Source organism: Aquarana catesbeiana, linkage group LG01 (genome assembly GCF_042186555.1).
Source record: "Aquarana catesbeiana isolate 2022-GZ linkage group LG01, ASM4218655v1, whole genome shotgun sequence".
NCBI classification, from domain to species: Eukaryota; Metazoa; Chordata; class Amphibia; order Anura; family Ranidae; genus Aquarana; species Aquarana catesbeiana.
This window is the reverse complement of record NC_133324.1, coordinates 745,420,794-745,438,825: the sequence shown is the minus strand read 5'-3', so window position 1 is coordinate 745,438,825 and position 18,032 is coordinate 745,420,794. Positions and strand designations below refer to the sequence as shown.

The 18,032-nt window shown below is 39.9% G+C and overlaps 1 protein-coding gene across 3 annotated transcripts in view; it reads right to left on the bottom strand.

Moving 5' to 3' along the window:
- LOC141112568 (uncharacterized) overlaps window positions 1-18,032 on the bottom strand; it is a 171,169-nt gene that overhangs the window by 65,764 nt on the left and 87,373 nt on the right. For all 3 annotated transcript variants that reach the window (XM_073605505.1, XM_073605523.1, XM_073605514.1), the window contains 3 exons: window positions 14,928-15,124; window positions 4,853-4,911; window positions 255-361 (listed from right to left, as the gene is read on the bottom strand). In XM_073605505.1, coding sequence (XP_073461606.1) covers window positions 255-361; window positions 4,853-4,911; window positions 14,928-15,124 — 363 coding nt within the window. The remainder of the gene's footprint in view (window positions 1-254; window positions 362-4,852; window positions 4,912-14,927; window positions 15,125-18,032) is intronic.

The window sequence follows — 18,032 nt, the reverse complement described above, 5'->3', positions numbered from 1 at the left end:
TAGTAAAAAAAAGTAACACAAAAGAAGTCACATTACATGGCAATTCATACCATCCGATTCTAAAAAGGTCTATCGAACATGCATAACCTCCATTCAAAAACTGTCCATGATCAGATAAAACCCACTTCTGAAAAGATCCCACATTTGGCCTAATACCTGGAGCAATCACACTACAATCTGACTTGAAGCAAGATGAATTGCTGTAGTGTAGTCTAAAACGGAATATAACTGAAACTGACCTCTAGTGATCTTACCTTCTCAGAATGCTTTCAGCTGTCCGTCTTCCTTTTTCTGCTGCTCGTGGTCCTCCTACAGCACATACGGCTGTTGCTCTGAAGCCATCCAGATATGTGGCACACACCTAATTACAGACACTTTAGTTACACATATTAAACATGCTCTACCATCATATGCTTTTAAAACCATGCTCCTGTGCATGGTATAATTTTCCAAATGCTACTTTGCCAAACCTATTCATGTTAAAGCAACTGAACTTTACAAACATGTCTGATGACTTTTGTAAGTAACACTGGGGTTGATTTACTAAAGGGAAATCCACTCTGCACTACAAGTGCACTTGTAAGTGCAGTCGCTGTAGATCACTGTAGATCTGAGGGGAAGCTCTGCTAATTTTATCATCCAATCATGTGCAAGCAAAAATGCAGTTTTTTATTTTCCTTGCATGTCCCCCCTCAGATCTACAGCGACTGTACTTGAAAGTGCACTTGTAGTGCAAAGTGGATTTGCCTTTCGTAAATAACCCCCACTATATGTATTTGTTTCCTGTCCTTGTTAGACTCTTGAACATTCAATATGTAGCCATACAAAAAATGGTGTAGGGATATCTTGAAGTTTGATATTGGTAATCTGGCACTTCCTCCATGAAACTACATACAGTTTCCAGTTTCTTCTAAAATAACCAACAGTTCGAAAATCCTATATACTCTGTTCTGAAAAAATATGATTTCTGTGATCCACTGAGGGATACAGGAAGTCATATACAGTCCAGTTATTCTGCCGCCTTCAAAAGGATTGGACACAAAAAATTCTGTAGGCCTGCCAAGATAGTCCCTCCTATTCCCAGCATGTGTTATAGCAAGCAGTACCAGAGCATGGTCAAACACAGAGGGTTGTGACCTGTGTCCCATAATAGACTCCAAAAAAAGAACTGTAGGATTTTTACTGTTTGGACATCCAAAATCAGTTTAACTGAGAAGTGGGCAACAGCAAACAATCACTAAAAGGCCCAGCATACACAAAACAGAAGACTACCTGCAAACTGGTACAGGAGGGGCCGAACTCCTGGTGAGTTAACATGGAAACTAAACTTGATGTTAGAGCTGCACGATTAATCGCTAAAAAATCGTGATCTCGATTCGACCCCCCTCACAATCTCTATGCAGAATTTCCCGATTCATTCATATAACAAGTGTAGTGTCAGAAACCATGAAATCAGGCCAAGACAGAAGTACAGTTAAATCACACTTGTTTAATAATAAAAGTAAAAAGAACAAACAGTCAAAACATAGCCAAAGTTTAGTAACTGGAATGGATAGTCAGCCAAGCCAGAAGTCAGGGATTAATGTAATGGAACAGCAAGCAGTATCTAGAGCCAGAAGGCATGTCAGCAAAGCAAGTCTTGAACAGCATTGCAGGAGATAGTTTGTGATGTTTGACCAAGACGAGGGCAGAGAACCTCTGGACTGGGCGGCTTAAGAAGGCAGGACTGACCAGCAGGATATTATCAACAGCTGAGTAACTGTGGAGAGATAGGAGGTGGCAATTAGCCGACAGCTGAGCAGCCAGCTCAGAGAAGGAAGGGCCGAGCCCAGCCCTGACATGTAGAGAGTTCTCTGCTCACTCAGCTGTCAAAAAAAAATGGGCAGCCTGATTTTCACAATATTGTCTGCTCTAGTAGATAACTATAAACATTGTAACTTTTTGTTCTTAGATCAAAGGAATGAACTTCGGTGAGTAGATGTGGGCATTTGACCATTTAAAAACTAAATTCTGACACTTGTTTCTTACAAAATTAAAATCTGTATTTTTTGCTAGAAAATTACTTGGAACCACCAAACATAATATATATTTTTTTAGCAGAGACCCTAGGGAATCAAATGGCGATTGTTGCAATATTCTATGTCACACTGTATTTGCGCAGCGGTCTTTCAAACGCATTTTTTTGCGAAAAAATACACTTCAAAGAATTAAGAAAAACTAAACAGTAAAGTTAGCCCAATTTTTTTTGTATAATGTGAAAGATGATGTTACGCCGTGAGAATCATGATCTTTATTCTAAGGAAAAAAATAGTGATTCTCATTTAAGCCAGAATCGTGCAGCTCTACTTGAGGACCCAAGATGCCAGAATACTCACATCTAATCAGGAATAACACAACATAAAAGAGAGCCCCGTATTATAGACATAACATGGAAACTGATTTCCTGATCTGCCAAAAGGGTTGAATGAAAAATACATTTTCCAAAAGCCAAGGACTCAGGGTTTGAGCATGGTCAATAAGGAGAAAAACCCCTTCTCCAGGAACTGAGAAGAATGTCTCTAACCGCAATTCCCCATAAGGGCCAAGTGAGAAAGAGTTGTGCATGCTAAGAACTGCCAGGGCAGACATCTATCTCACCAAGGTAAGGAGTATCCAGAAAGACCCCTGAGGATGACCTGGTCAGCAGAATCTTCAAGAAGAGAAACAGTGGTCCCTGAGCCCTCTTAGAGAACCAAGGTTCAATCTCAAGAAGTCAGCATGACCAGTCGACTAAGGAATATGGGAGTTTCCTTTATAAGGATTAGACAAGGGATAGAAGGTAGAGCTCCCCTCCAAAATGTGCAAGGAGGGATATACTGTAGATCAGATAAAACAGAGGATCAATCTCAGTTCCTACATACATGTAAGACGATCACATGTCCCTAAAGTAATCCCTGAGAAAATCCTGCCTGAAAAAACCTGCCCAGCCTGGAGCTTCATGAAGTCACAGGACTGATTCATGTGAATTATTTTATTATATGCTCATAAAATTTAAGATTGATCATTATGTATTAAGCATTGTATTTGATTTTGATCACATGTGATATTTCATGAATTTGGAATTGTTTCTTTTTTGTGTTATCTGCAACAGTGGCACTATATTTGGTATTTAATGGCATGGGATTCAGTTTATTTAAATTGTTTACATGGAAGGTAATCATTTGTGTGGTGCTGCAATAACCTTTATATATAAGGTTTCATTCTAGTAAGGATCCATACTACCTCTCTTGTCAAGAGAACTCCTGTTCTAGAACCTTAGAAGGTAGCCAAAGAGACAAGTATTCTCTGACAGGATCTCCCTGTACAGTCCTCACCAACCTCAGAACTGTATGACTTGTTAATCAGGCCAAGGTCTATATGATGCCCAGTGGCAGACAATCTGGTCTGGTCAGAAATCTTATTCACAACAGAGGAGGGAAAGTCTGAGGTAGTCTTAATTGAAACTAGAGAAAAGGGGTTGTCTACGAGAGGATGACCCATGAATACACAGTTCTCTTGCAACAGTAGAGAGGCGAGTAACTCCCTGGTGAAAGGAAAGGGGCATAGGGGTAAACCTGTTGTACACATATGCTGAGGAACCCTACTGGTTAAAGGTGTCTGAAGATGATAACAATTTTCTAGTGACTATTTCCAAAACAAGATCCAGTTCTTGGAGGCATCTGAACCTTCTAGACAACAATGTCCACTGGGGGGTCCACATTGACTGTTTATCATAGGTTGTCTGAGTTGTCCACAATGGGGATGCTGTGCGAAGGCAGTAGGGAAAACACTGTAGTCCACACCTGAAAAAACCACACAAGACTGAGGAGTCAAAGCCCTGGTAGGAAGTGATCAGCAATTCCTCATCCAGGCTGATTGGCATTGCTCTGGGAAGGGAATGGGATGGTGAAACTGATGGATACCAGTCACAATTGAAGACTATACATGTCCTAAAGGGAATGAACAATTGCCAAAGGTCTCAATGACACTCCAAATGGGTAGCCCTCATTGGGGTTTTTTATAGGGGGAGCCAAATGAGTAAAGAAAGCCCGGGATGGGCTCTGCTGACACCACAGCATCATATCATAATTTATAGCAAGCGCTTTTTTTATCTCCACAAATGTGAGTGTTCCTATTATACAATAAATACTCCTTTTTAAAATGGAATTACACTATGTGCCCCTTTTCTTTCTTTCCTCATAAATATACCATACGGGAGAAATTACTCATCTGGCTCCCCCTTTAAAAACCCCCATTGAAGGCTACCCATTTAGAGTGTCATTGAGAGGGATCACTGGAGTTTATCCCCGAACCGTAGGTCGTGTTTGCTGAGGCCGTTATCCCTTGGTGTATCACACCAATAGTTTGATTGACTCATTAGGCGTACGCCTGTTTGAGTTCAATCGTTTTGGTAAGCCTTTGACTTTTTGGTGGTGGATCATATATCAGCAATTTCTTTGCACAACCTTCACTTCAAGTCACAATGATGTTTTGTTTATTCCTTGATGGACTCTGAATCACTTTTGGACATTTATTTCACTGTTATACTGTTCACTTGTTTTATTGGTTTCATTTGATAATCTTACTCATTAGAGTTATGTCATTTAGACATCACATGAAGTTTTTTGCTTTCAGCATTTAGCACTTGCATATTGTGATCAATGTGTTCGTAATTACATTTGTTCATTTTGGTTTTCCATCCACCAAAGTGGTTCACATACAGTGTAAACTTGGCACAAATTTTTAGCCTCAGTTCATGCTGAGACAATTTACTACTAACATATCCTTGAAGAAAAGGGACCAATCATAGAAATTATTATCCAGTAGACAGTACCTTATATAATGAAGACGGTGGAACTCCTCTTGCTCCATTTACAGTGACAGCCTCCTCATCTAGGAAAGTAAATTATGTCGGTCAGATGAAGAGAAAAAAAAACTTTTAAATATGTTGACAGCATTCAGATAGCAATGATAAATACTGCAGTACATATGCCCTATGCATAGACAAGGACATATTTTATAAATGTAATCTTAGCTTTTTCATATGGTATATCGGCTTGCTCATACCTCATACGAGGAAGGCGATACATTCTGACAGGAAGACTCAATGAATTACCACAGCGCTCACTGTTCATAGGGCACTGTGAATAGGTGACGTGGCCGGGTGGGCGGAGCTGCATTTTTTAACACGCAAGTGTGCGGGGGGGGGGGGACAGGGGGGTTGGCGGGGTCCCTGCTAGCTGTCACAGTGGGAGAGCAGGGGATGTGGAGGCAGGTCCATGCGTAACTGAATATGGGTGTAACATGTTATGAAAAGTGAACTTATCCTTGAAGTTAGAAGCTGATTAGCTACTATGCACAGCTGCACCAGATTTTGCACTCTCTAGTTTTAGTAAATTAACCACACTGTTTTGACAACAGTAATTAGATTTTTTGATCTTTAATGCTATCTAACACGAAAATCTAAGTTTTTACAGATAGACACATTTGAATGCAGCAGACATTTTCTGAAGGACAAAGTGTTACTCAATTGTGATTGTATCCTGGAGGATCACAATAGTGGTGAGCTGAATCAGAAGATGGCCATAGTGCTTGATCACATTTAAGTGGCTTGGTCACATTTTGGTGGTCTAGCACACTGGTGCACTGCATGCTAATGGCAAAGGAGGACCAAACCATTTTCTTCAAAGTTGCATTTAAATTTGTGAGGTTACATGTGATGCACTTTAACACCGTGTTTTCATGCTTGTGAGCTACAATACCACATATAGGCCTGATGATTTCTGGTATTCTACCTTTTTGTGAGACTAATTTTACAAACTCTGAACTTGTGAAAAAAAGCAAAGTAGGTTTGGTCACCAGAGGCGCAAAAAGAGACAGGGAGCCTGGCAACTAAAAGAAAATTATCTGGAGCCTACAGAGGTTGCAATTGATAACCACCACTTGAAAATGCTAACTGTCTGTTATTTTAGGGCTTTATGTACACTGCTGCTGGTAAACGGACGTTTTGGAGCAGTTGGCCATTAATTTTCGGCTGCCCCTGAACTCGCCTCTATGTTATCTTATCAGTACATGTACACAGGGTATTTATAGTCATTTCTAGGCAGTTGAGTTTAGAAGTATTTTTTGGAAAGCAAAAAAATGCCTTCAGGACGGATGTTCAGAGGCATCTGAAACACCAAATGCCTGTAACAGCTTGTAAACGTGTGTAAGCGCGGTAACTCGCGTTTAGCCGCATTTAGTTTACATGCATTTTAAATGGAGATACATTTTTGACTAGTTGATAAACAAAAAGAAAAGGCTTCTAAACACAAATGCGGCTAAACACGGCTAAAACGTGGCATGTAAACGCAGCAAAACGGACGTTTTTAAACGTCGGTTACCATCTGTCAAGTTGTCACTCAGGAGAGGTTTTAAAACGTCTCGTGTACATTAGGCCTAATACTCTGAGTCACTAACCCACAACAAGAATACAGAACAGAAATTCTGAGCTGACTAATACTTTTTAATCTGCATCTTATTTCAGCTCAGTAACTACCAAAAGTTACAGACCCCATGTGACAGCCAGGAAACTAACATTTTCTATATGTAAAAGTCAGCAATGCATGTCAGTATGGTGTTTTAAAAAAGCGTTTATATGTATTTATAGCAGCCAATTATGCTTGGTGGGGTTCTGGAACATAGGGTTATATTACCATCCCTAGAAGAAAACCAAAGAGTTGAGCTGCATCACATGGCTAAAATGTAATATACACTATATATTGTACTTGTTCCGGGTTAGTGATTCATAATGTGTTGAACACCTATTGTTATTTATTTATATGTACATAAGGGTACCCCTATTTGTCCATTGCATAGGCAGAAGGCAGAATCTGCTTGCTGTTTAGTAGTGCTGCATAGTGATGGAGCTTCACTGTTCTTCCTCAATGTAAGTCTATAGGACTGGTCTTTTTTTAAAAAAAAATATGCATACCTATAGGGTTAACTGTGCTTATTATAGCACTTGTTAGAAACAGAATGTGACCACATTCTCTATAATCAAATTAAATAATTAAAATATTGAACAGCAAAAGACTGAAATGCTATTTGAAACATATCTTAGAGGAAAATATAAAATAACTACAATTATGTACTTACTGAGAATACACTACAGTTACTTTTAAAAACCCTAAATCTATTTTTCAGAATTACAAGGCAGTGGCTTAGCAACACTATGCAACACACACAAAAAACTGTATGAAGAGAGGATTAAAGCCAGGCATACTGAAAAATCAATGTAAAGTGTACATACACTTCAAAGCAAACCTTTACCTGGAACCGCAAGAAAAAACCAAAAACAAAGGCACCAATTTCAACTTTGTGAAATAGCGTTTCAAAAAGCACATCATTTCTGAAATACGCAGGCTGTTGTTCAATAGATTAACTTTTCATTTTTTTTCCCTTCTCTGTTCCTATCCTATTTGCAATTTTTACTAAGGGAAGGTGACTCCTTTCACTTCCTAGAATAGGCTGGCATCCCCCGCCCCCTTCACGACTGAAGAAGCCGCACTGCCCACACAGTGCTCAAATACATTTATGGGAAAGAAAATTTGCCCCCACTGTACAGACAAGATCTCCAGGGAAGGCACTGGTGACCCAGAAGGCATCTGTTAGGTCCTGGCTATGTCACCAGTGCCTCAATTAATCAGGAAGTAAGATCCAATTATGAGTAAGAAGCTCAATATATACTTGATGTGACAGACCCAACCAGGACAGGGACTTTTGGAGGGGACTGCAGGGTGGCCTCTTGCCTACTGACTGGCTTTTCAGGAAACACTACTCTTTGGGAGGTGTGTGCTTGGGAGACCCTTGGAGTGGTCTTGTTTCTGATTCAAGTCCATGTCTCCCCAAAACACACAGACTCTGGGAACTGGAGGACCCAGATACATATTTAGAGCCTCTGTGCCCAAAAACAGCAATGGCTGCTTTAGATTGTGATACTCAGAGCAGGTGTTAATATCATCAGCTCAAAGCAACCTAATTTTGAGGTCTCCTGATATAATATGTTTAAGGTGTAATGTGTTAAGTGTCTTTCTACCATTGTGTACCTCCTAGGTATGCATTCACACTGTTAATTGAGTCATCTATTGTTTCTGTCTGTCTGATCATCTCTTGGAGATGAGATTAATATTGTGACCACTTTACCTTGTTAAGGAACCATTGTGGGATGTTATGTGTTTTGTAATAATGTGTAATGTACTGTGTATCCAGTGTTGTGGATAGGCTGCCAGATGGTCTGGTCACCTAGGCTGGTTGAGTGGCTAGTTGTTTATTAGATCACTGTCAGCTATTAGAGGCTAGTGGATTAACATACTGTTTATGTTGGCTGTTCCTTAGCTATTTTAATTATACTCCTGTATACAGTTTCCTTTGCCTACGATAATGTGATTATGCTCAGCTGATCTTGTGTGATATATATTCTGTGTGATTTTACAAAAAAGTGAGTTCCAGTTCCAGAGCACCTAGGCTAGTGTCAGCTAGATTCTTGGGTGATCAGCTGTAATACTTAGTTCCTGGGTCTAGACTGGAGAAAGCTGTATACTGATTGAAGCTGGGTTCAGGACAGTTGGAAGTTGACTTGCAAATGTTTTAGGATATGCATGCAGAGGCACATGCGCCAAAGATTGTTGAGCGAGGGAGAAAGGTCAGTTTTCAGTAACCAAAAACAGTTTACTACCATGGTAAGGTGGAGTAGATTATGATTTGAACCCTTTAGCTTTTTCATTTTTTCTAGCAAGGGGCTAGATCTAGCTTGCAAAGGAGCCATAGGCAGCTAGCTATAGATACCCATAACTCCTGCAGTATCTTTGCTGGAACTAGTGAATATATCAGTATTGGCTGGTCAGAGCGCTGAGTCAGCTCTTTTAGTTCAGGGCTGCAGGCTGTAAAAGGTGATAAACAGTAACTGTCTTTTAGTTATGTGAAGAACATCAATAAAAGTCTGGTTGGTATAGATAATAGTTCACGTCCCATCATTTTTTTGGAAAATAAATACATTGCAATCTGTTGGAAAAGTTCAGTTTTAGTGTAAACGTGTCTAGTGTCCAAGCATGTACATTAGAGATAACTTCAATTAAAAAAAATAATGAATGACAAATGAGAAGATATTAACCTCCCATCTCCTGCTGTACGTGTCAAGGCACTAGAGTCTAAAATGTGCAAGGAATCCAAGACTTCCCCATCTGCACAACTTCTTATCCAGAGAACTCTAAATGAACTTCCTGGTGAACTTTTTTAAGAGTTCATACATGTTATATTAGGCCCTTGTCAAGGTAAAAGTTCATTGGAAGGTTAAAATCCATTTCAATCGAGCAGGCTGCCAAATAATATACTGTTTGTCAATATGATATACTTCATCACTTCTCTATAGGTAAATATTATGCTGAACATCTGCCGGAAAGTCTCCAACTAGTAAATGTTCTGTTATCTTGTTAAAGGTAATATACCGTACAGTTCTTCTGACATACGGTATATGCCACCATAACTCACTATATACTTTAAATATATGTAGCAAAACCATAATTGCCTATTCACACTAGAATGCAGTGCAGGAAAGCTGTGTTCCCATGCGGCTTCCTGCACTTCATTCCAATCACACTGCCCCTGAGATCTGCTGTGGGGGTCATTGCAAAGTTAAAGACAACCCAAGCGCAGGTTGCAAATGCAGTGCATTTGTCTGAACCGGATCACATATTACAGAAGTATCATGTGATGCTGTTGCCGTGCGTTTCATTAAGTATTGCATGCACTACTTTTTGTGCAGTGCGGTATCATTTCAGCCTATTCAAAATGAATAGGGCTAAAATTGCACTGCACAGAACTGCATGCAAATCGCACAGGAACTGCACAGTGTTCCTGTACAATTCACATGCAGTTCTCAGTGTGAACGGGCTCTAACATCTATTTTAGAAATAAATATTTATTTATTTATTTACAAATAAGGAAAAGTGTAAACAGTGGAAAGTTGGATTGATCATCCATGGGACACCGCATGGCAGCAGTGTTTGGGATCATTTACGCGTAGTCGGGCATTGGTAAAAATAAAGGCGGTTGTGCAATGTCATTACCACCCCAAACGTCCCCCCCCCAAAAAAAATAAAACCAAAGACGGATGACGTTGTACACACGCCACAGCAAAAATTATACCCCCTGTTGTGTTCGATGGCAGTACTAGTGAATGGGGCCACAACCATGAGCCAAATGCTAGGCCTCCAGTTTCAGAGCGGTATTCCCATTCAAAAACCCTGTTCAGCAGTCAGAAAAAATAGGCATTTAGGAGGCTGCAGTATCGACTGCTGAATGCCTGTCGGACATTTCTAAAAAACTCTAAAAAGCAAACACAAAGCTATAATTTTCAAAAAAAATAAAAAATTAAATCAAACAAAAACAATGGTGTGGTATGGAAAGGTTAACCTCAGGATTAGATTATGGTCTAGTGCAGGGATATGCAATTAGCAGACATCCAGCTGTTGCAGAACTACAAGTCCCATGAGGCATAGCAAGACTCTGACAGCCACAAGCTTGACAACAAGAGGCAGAGGCATGATGGGACTTGTAGTTTTACAACAGCTGGAGGTCCGCTAATTGCATATCCCTGGTCTAGTGCAATGTTTCTTAACTCCGGTCCTCAAGTAGCCCCAACAGGTGAACATGTTTTCAGGATTTCCCTCAGATGAAACGGCTGTGGTAATTACTAAGGCAGTGAAACTGATCAAATCACCTGTGCAAAATAATGGAACGCCTGAAAACATGACCTGTTGGGGGTACTTGAGGACTGGAGTTGAGAAACACTGGTCTAGTGCAGTCTTCTTCAACTTTAGTAACCTGGAGGAAGCCTTCAAATAACTGTTGAGCCTCTGGGAACACCTGCTAATAATTACTACAGCTCAGGATACATTTGTATTAACAGTAAGTTGAGATATATAAAAAAAATAAAAGAATATGAAATGTAGCTTACTTAAATATTTGACACCCAGAACTGCTATTTATAACACAATTATGTTAATGAAAAACCAATAATAATAATGGCAAAGAGTGATATCTTCCCTATTGCCTTGTGGGAGAGAAGAGAGACGCAAACTACCATGGGAAAATGTATCTATCAATGTATTGGCAGTAGAAAGATATCCTTCAAAGTAAAAGGAGATCCCAGCGCTGCTCAACGATGCATTCTTACCACCATTCAATCGGAAAACAAGACTTGCAGTGGGAGAGGATTAAAAACATGCAGTTGAGCTGCACGTTTAGAGCCCTTCCTGCCCCCTCCCCAGCCTTTCTCTTAACCACTTTGCTGACCGCAATACATATATACACGTTGCGGTTTGCAAGCGTTTACCGGGATTTTGGCTGTAGATATCAGCCATAACCCTTGGTACAATTTTTATTTGCAGGTGGCTGGCTTTCTCATGAAACCGGTCTGAGCTGATCCAACACTCTTTGATCAATTCTATAGCCTTGGAGGACCGGAGCAACGTCATGACATCATGTCCGGACCAGGCTGGAATTTTTTTTTTTTTTTAAAGCAAAAGATCAAAATTTTTTATTTTTTTTGTATCTTTTGCTTTTAAGGTAAAAAAAGAGAATTTGCGTCTTTTTTGACCCCAGAGCTCTTCATAACGAGGACCTGTCATCCTCATTTCTATTACAAGGGATGTTTACATTCCTTGTAATAGAAATAAACATGATCAAGAAAAAAAATTAAAGGGAGAGTGTAAATTTTAAATTACCCTAGTTTGTCGCCATTCGCCGATTTTAAAGCGTAACATGTTAGGTATCTATTTACTCAGTGTAACATCATCTTTTATATTAAACAAAAAAATTGGGGTAACTATTGTGTTTTTGTTTTTTTAAATTCATTAAAGTGTATTTTTTTCCCCAAAAATTATACTTACAAAACTGCTGCGCAAATACCATGTGACATAAAAAATTGCAACAATCATATTTTTATTCCCTAGGGTCTCTGCTAAAAAAATGTGTAATATTTTGGGATTATAAATACTAATTTAAACTTGTAAACAAAAAGTGCCAGAAAAAGCCTGGTTGGCAAGTGGTTAAAGGTTTTTTTTTTTTAATAACAAACATGTCATGCCTACCTCCTCTGTGCAAGGGTTTTGCACAGAATCACCCCAATCCTCCTCTTCTGGGGTCTACCAGCGGCGCTCCTGGCTCCTCCCCACATCTAGTGCCCCCATAGAGAAGCGCTCTCCCTGGGGGCACTCGTGTGGGTGCGCTCCCTTGTCCTGCTGCATCCATTAACACAGACAGCAGGACCCGGCTCCCGCGTCATTGGATTTGATGATTGAGAGCAGTGGGAGCCAATCTATCCAATGAGGACCCAAAACACCAGCTGATGTGTGTGTCCCTGTCGCTGGAAAGACCGGGCTCAGGTAAGTAAAAGGGGGGCTCTGGGGGGCTGCTGCAGCACAGGAGGTTTTTCACCTTAATGCATAGAATGTGCATTAATTAATGCAAGTGAATGAGGACGTGATGCAAATATTCCACAACCACGTGCAATGCATATTTTTTTCATGATATTTTAAAAATTGGATTACATATACTTTAAAGTGGTTTTTCAGTCCCCTGTGTGAACAAAAACAGCCACTCTCCTGTCCAGGGATCCAGCAGCGCACTCTCCCGACTGCATTTCTTTACTGCTCTTCAGTGCTGGTGCCAACATCATAATTGTGGGTAGCTGACTGACTGCTTGTGGCTTCACAGCTGGCTGCCCACTATGTATGCGCGAGCCACGCAGTGCCATGTGAATGTTCCAGAAGTCTATTGGGACATGTAATATGTCCCAAGAGGCTACAAGGAGAGGTGAACTTCAGCTTCAACTGCCTTGGTGGTCGGAACGGAAGTGGGAGCAGGTACCTGCTCTTCCATCTTTAAAAAATATGCCAATTTGGACAGAGAAAGGGGCGATGAGGAGGAACAGCGGAACTCCCCCTTTTGGGTAAAGTTCCGCTTTAAGCCGTGTAATATGATATACTATATAAGGTGTCATGTTATTCCTGTTGAACAGAATTATCAGCAGTTTATTCAATAGTCAAGCCTAATGAATAGAACTATATGCTTTTTTTATTGTTTTTAAACATAAATCTACAGACACAGACAGCAATAGTTTGTTCTGCCACCTGAAAGCCAATTTTAGGTACAATAATGAAAATAAGCTTCCAATTTAAAAAGAGGAAGTATTCATTATCATATACTGTCAGTAGGTCAGACCACTTATGTACAGTATCTCATAAAAGTGAGTACACCCCTCACATTTTTGTAAATATTTTATTATATCTTTTCATGTGACAACACTAAAGAAATGACACTTTGCTACAATGTAAAGTAGTGAGTGCACAGCTTGTATAACAGTGTAAATATGCTGTCCCCTCAAAATAACTCAACACACAACCATTAATGTCTAAACCACTGGCAACAAAAGTGAGTACACCCCTAAGTGAAAATGTCCAAATTGGGCCCAATTAGCCATTTTCTTTCCCCTGTGTCATGTAACTCATTAGTGTTACAAGGTCTCAGGTGTGAATGGGGAGCAGGTGTGTTAAATTTGGTGTTATCGTTCTCATTCTCTCATACTGGTGACTGGAAGTTCAACATGGCACCTCATGGCAAAGAACTCTCTGAGGATCTGAAAAAAGAAAAAAATTTGCTCTACATAATGATGGCATAGGCTATAAGAAGATTGCCAAGACCCTGAAACTGAGCTGCAGCTGCAGTTCATTCACATATGAATGCTGCCAGCCTGTCAGTGCTCAGACCATACGCCGCACACTGCATCAAATTGGTCTGCATGGCTGTTGTCCCAGAAGGAAGCCTAAAGATGATGCCCACAAACAGTTTGCTGAAGACAAGCAGACTAAGGACATGGATTACTGGAACCATGTCCTGTGGTCTGATGAGACCAAGATAAACTTATTTGGTTCAGATGGTGTCAAGCGTGTGTGGTGGCAACTAGGTGAGGAGTACAAAGACAAGTATGTTTTGTCTACAGTCAAGCATGGTGGGGAGTGTCATGGTCTGGGGCTGCATGAGTGCTGCCAGCACTGGGGAGCTACAGTTCATTGAGGGAACCATGAATGCCAACATGTACTGTGACATGCTGAAGCAGAGCATGATCCCCTCCCTTTAGGAACTGGGCCGCAGGGCAGTATTCCAACAGGATAACGACCCCAAACACACCTCAAAGACATCCACTACCTTGCTAAAGAAGCTGAGGGCAAAGGTGATGTACTAGCCAAGCATGTCTTCAGATCTAAGCCCTATTGAGCATCTGTGGGGCATCCTCAAATGAAAGGTGGAGGAGAGCAAGGTCTCTAACATCCACCAGCTCCGTTGTGTCGTCACGGAGGAGTGGAAGAGGACTCCAGTGGCAACCTGTGAAGCTCTGGTGAATTCCATGCCCAAGAGGGTTAAGGCAGTGCTGGAAAATAATGGTGGCCACACAAAATATTGACACTTTGGGCCCAATTTGGACATTTTCACTTAGTGGTGTACTCACTTTTGTTGCCAGTGGTTTAGACAATAATAGTTGTGTGTTGAGTTATTTTGAGGGGACAGCAAATTTACACTGTTATACAAGCTGTACACTCACTACTTTACATTGTAGCAAAGTGTAATTTCTTCAGTGTTGTCACATGAAAAGATAGAATAAAATATTTACAAAAATGTGAGGGGTGTACTCACTTTTGTGACATATTGTATGTATTAGCTCTGTCCTGCTAGTGCCCATCAAAAATATTTTAAATTCAGGTTTTATAGTATTTTTTCACACTTATTTTATATCCACATTGTTTCTTTTTACCCAAATCATAAATTCTGTAAAGAAACTGAAAACACATTTGAGTTGTTTTCATGCATACCTTGAACTTCAGTAATAGTAACATGGGAAAAATCACAAGAAACATCTGGTAGAATGTAGTGTCGAGGATCACCAATTTCATAAACTAATTGTTCTGCAACAGTGCCAAATGAGATAAGACCTCCGCTTTCCCGTGGCTTTGATATGGTGAAATTCCCATCTGAGGTGCATTCAGCTATTGGAAATCCTATATTGTGCCTGTTAATAAAAAAAGTGCAACAAGTCTGTCAATGTACACACATTTAAGTGATACACTAGGCTAAATTGCAATAGAACAATATTACTCTGCAAAACAATACTACAATGTAAATAACAGCGACACCTGTCATGCTGTGTATCGTGTTGTCCCCTCCTGCTGTTGGTGATCCTGCCACAAACCAGTGAGCAGTAATCTTTACCATCAGGACATGGCTGCTAGATTCACTGATGCCTATTCCTCAGCATGGCCAAAACAAAGCTATAGAGGGATATCCTGCCCCGCATTACAGTAATATGTCAGGGTTGTTGTGCGAGAAGAGCAGCGCATACCTGCCCATTCTTTTATGACTGACAGTGTTGGGGTACAGTAAGGTATGTGGCAAGGTTTGCATGAATTCAGTGTACTTCCCACTGTAAAAGCGAATGCAACTTACAGGTTGACGGAGCGTGACTGCTGTTATGCTGCTAATAAACCAGGATGTGGAGAGTCAAAAAGTAATAAGAGCAGTCATGTGACCCATGGAAAACAGTAGGAATGAATTCATTGATTTAGCATTCTCTCAAATTTTGTTGATATTGTCTTAAAATTGCAACATGCAGACCGCTTAGGTGAAATTTGCTTGACATACTAACCAATGGCTTTGCTGATAGACAAAGACATGTCATTTTTCTTAAAGAATGCAAGAAAATGTATATGTTAAAAAAAGTAAAACATACAACCATTAGAATAAGGTTAGGGTGCCTAAGGCCCTACACGTTTTGTCAATGGACTTCATCAGTTGCCCTTGGTGTTGTCCATTGAAGAAACAAATAGGAAAAGTCCTTGGTGATGTCATCACATGTTCTGCATACCGTTGTCGGTGTTTAACATTCTCTGCCTCACCAATCTGCTCTGCTCCATGTTGGGAAATACTCTATTAAGCAGACTTGATAGTGCTAAATTATGGAAAGTCGAGTTTTACGGTTTTATATGCCCTACTAAATGTCTGAAAACAGTATTTCATTAACGGAAGTTTGTCTTCATCTTTTTAAAGAACATTCTACCCATGATTCCTTGCTGAAGGAGGGATATAACTAGAACCTTTTATTTACCTACTGTTGGTGGAATTACGGTACATACCCTGGATCATATTGGAATTGACCTTACTGCATTTTGACCTTCTTATATATATGAATCAAATAAGTATGATAAGCTTCTTTTAATAGGTGGTGGCACTGGATAGTGTCTTTTTGTGCACAAAGTTGGGAGAAGATCAAGATTATGCTGTTATATAAGGCCTTATGTCTTCACAATTTTCATGATTGATGTTCTACTTTATTTATATTTTGTGTCTTAGTTTTGGTTTTGTTTAGCTATTCCTTTATTGTGGGTTTTGTTGTGTGATTTCATGTTATTTTGAGTTAGCAGCTTTACAATCCATACACCTGAATCTTACACTAAAGGGCACAGGGGTTGATTTACTAAAACTGGAGACTATAAAATCTGGGGCAGCTCTGCATAGAAACCAATCAGCTTCCAGATTTTTGTCAAAGCCTAATTGAACAAGCTGAAGTTAGAAGCTGATTGGCTACCATGCACAGCTGTACCAAATTTTGCACTCTTCAGTTTTAGTAAATCAACCCCACAGTGTAAATTTCATGTATATGCAGTAATATCACAATATTTAATGTATTTAGGTTACTTTCTACCTCACTTCACATAATCCCTATTAAAAATTGTATTTTAGAATCCAGAAGAATTATGATAATTTGATGAGACTGCTCTGGGCCACACTCATCTGGATAAGTGTATTGCACAAACACTAACACTAGGGAGTTGGAAAAGCGTCGGGAGAAGATTATGTAGTTGCCTGGCTTTGATGGTGTCTCACCAACTTCAATACCTGTCACTGACCAAATGTCAGAATACTGCATATTTGTCCTAAACAGTGTGATCAACTTGAGAAGCAGTGAATTAACATTTTCAGAAGAAGACTTCAATGTGAGAATGTGAAACTTTTTTGGCAAAGGTTTTGCAAGTGCATTTGCTCCAGAGCTTAGTAAATGGGGGAAGCTCTGCTGACATCCATCGTCTAATCAAGTGCAAGCAAAAATATTGTTTTTTTAATTTTTCTTGCATGTGACTGGATATTCTTTATAAAGAACAAGGAAAAAATACTGCGCTACCACTAAATAAATCCCCCAAAAAGCAGCAGTTAAACAGTGAGATGTGTACCAAAATAACAAAAGAAAAAGAAATAACCGCGCTAAAATGTATGAATAAGATATGTGAAATATGCTTTTAACCATGTCCCAAGGACTCCTGTTGAAAAGTTCATGTATGTATGTGAACCATTGCAATAATCAGAAAAATATATATAAGTCCATGCATATAACTGTGAATCAAAAGGTCATGTCCATATGTAGTAGATGGGAATCCTTATGTGTAATAATTGACCAGAATCAGTCCCAGAGAGAAACCCATAAATGGACACAACAAGACTCGGTGGTAGAGATGAGAGAGACACCACACTCAGTGATCCGCCACCACACAAATATTGCGCTTACCACAAGGCAAGCAAAAAACAGCCTGTATTCCGTCCTGGTATGGGAAGTCCAGCTGGTGTGACTTGACTCCATACAGCGTGGCTAAGTGGATATAGCAGGGACCCCAAACTCTCGTCTCAAAAGCATGTGGATGAAAAAGAACTGACCATAGTGTAATACTGACAAAATGGTTTAATAAAAGAAGGTAGAAAACTTACATAAGTAGATTAAAAACAGCAAATAGCCGGCCGGCATAGCGAGCACCCGTCCACACTAGGATGGCGATGACGTCAGAGTGTCAACCTCCCGACGTACATTTCACCACAAATGGCGTCGTCTGGGGAACCTTTATTCTTTATAAAGCAAAGCTTTATCTCATTTA